Raw genomic sequence first — 1,421 nt, 5'->3', positions numbered from 1 at the left:
TTAGTTAAAGTAAATCATCACATCAGTTAAGTACAAAAATCCTATCCCTGAGCTACTCTGATTTATCTAGATTGAACTTTTAAATTTTATAATATACTATCCGAACTCATTAAGTTCGAACGAGGAATTCGTTGTCCGTAAAATTCAAATGGACTCCAAGATTGGTGTTCTTCAAGCAAACAACCATCTTGGCGTAAGATATTAAGGGTAAAATCCAATATCGTTTATAGTATAAAAGTACTAACTAGCCCTAGTTCTCCCTGAGTAGAGTCTACAAACGTAAAAACCATGTATACATAGCAAAAACAAATGTATTGTTTTAGCCAAATTTGAATATATCAGTTGAGTCATATAAGAACTGTAAATGTGCTGTCTTATGGTCGATTTGTAAACATTGACACTACAAAACTGATCCCAACACAATGGAATCAATGCATACTACTATGATACACAGAACCTTTGCAAAGGCAGGAAAAATTTACTAAGATGAAAAACATGTGAAATGCAAGAAATGAGGACTGGATATATAATGTAATATTAGTATACAACATTATTCCTATCTAACTTCTGGCAGAGTAATGGTCATTTCATATGATGAGTTGGCTGCATTTCCTCTAGTAGAATTTTTGGCATGAAATACATCTCTTTCTGTGAAAAAAAACCAAGTTGTTTAGCTTCAGGCAACAAGCATTCATTCCCCAATATAAAAACTACTATAGACATGGTTGGTGCATCTCCTGGACATTTTTGCACAAAAAGCAGACCTACATGAATTGATCATAGCACTTTGTTCAAGTATTGTGAATTAGCTGGACAAGTATCGACTAATTCGTGTGACCTTTGTTCTTTGTAAAGTAGTCATGCCTGTATAAATTGGATTTGGCTAAGAGGAACTTAATTTATAAAAATATTAATTATAGATATAAAACACACATCAATACATGTAAGACAAAAATGCTTACATGTCCAAGAAGGATGTGATGGTGATCACTATGCGAAAATCCCTAGCTTTTCTTTCCAACCACAATTTCTAGCACTAAAATACCAAAACTAAATACATCTGATTTTAACGAGAATAGGCTTTCCAATACATATTTTGGAGACATGTATCCGCTGCATGAAAGCGTAAATAAGAAATAATGTTATACATAATGGAAAAGCATTAGAATATATTATTGCATAAAGATTGATTCTTACTATGTTCCAACAACCCGACCAGTCTTAGCTCCAGTCTCATTCCCTCCAAAACTTCTAGCTAGGTCGAAATCTGATATCTTTGGATTCATGTGAGTATCTAGCGATATGTTGCTTGCTTTGAGGTCTCTATAGATAATTCTTATCCAAGAATCTTGTTGAAGATACATTATCCCCCTAGCAACACCATTAATGATATGGAAGCGCTTGGGCCAATCTAGTAACAT

At 33.6% G+C, this 1,421-nt stretch overlaps 1 protein-coding gene across 1 annotated transcript; it reads right to left on the bottom strand.

Moving 5' to 3' along the window:
* Positions 1-582: 582 nt before the first annotated feature.
* LOC111384268 (G-type lectin S-receptor-like serine/threonine-protein kinase At4g03230) lies at positions 583-1,364 on the bottom strand. Its single transcript, XM_023008530.1, has 3 exons — positions 1,198-1,364; positions 1,046-1,113; positions 583-737 (listed from the first exon to the last, which is right to left on the bottom strand). Exons 1-3 carry the CDS (start codon positions 1,362-1,364, stop codon positions 583-585), a joined length of 390 nt encoding a protein of 129 aa, XP_022864298.1.
* Between the last annotated feature and the right edge of the window lie 57 nt (positions 1,365-1,421).

Source organism: Olea europaea, unplaced genomic scaffold (genome assembly GCF_002742605.1).
Source record: "Olea europaea var. sylvestris unplaced genomic scaffold, O_europaea_v1 scaffold28801, whole genome shotgun sequence".
Taxonomy (NCBI): Eukaryota; Viridiplantae; Streptophyta; class Magnoliopsida; order Lamiales; family Oleaceae; genus Olea; species Olea europaea.
The sequence above is the reverse complement of the archived record's forward strand: the minus strand, read 5'-3'. Positions and strand labels throughout refer to the sequence as shown.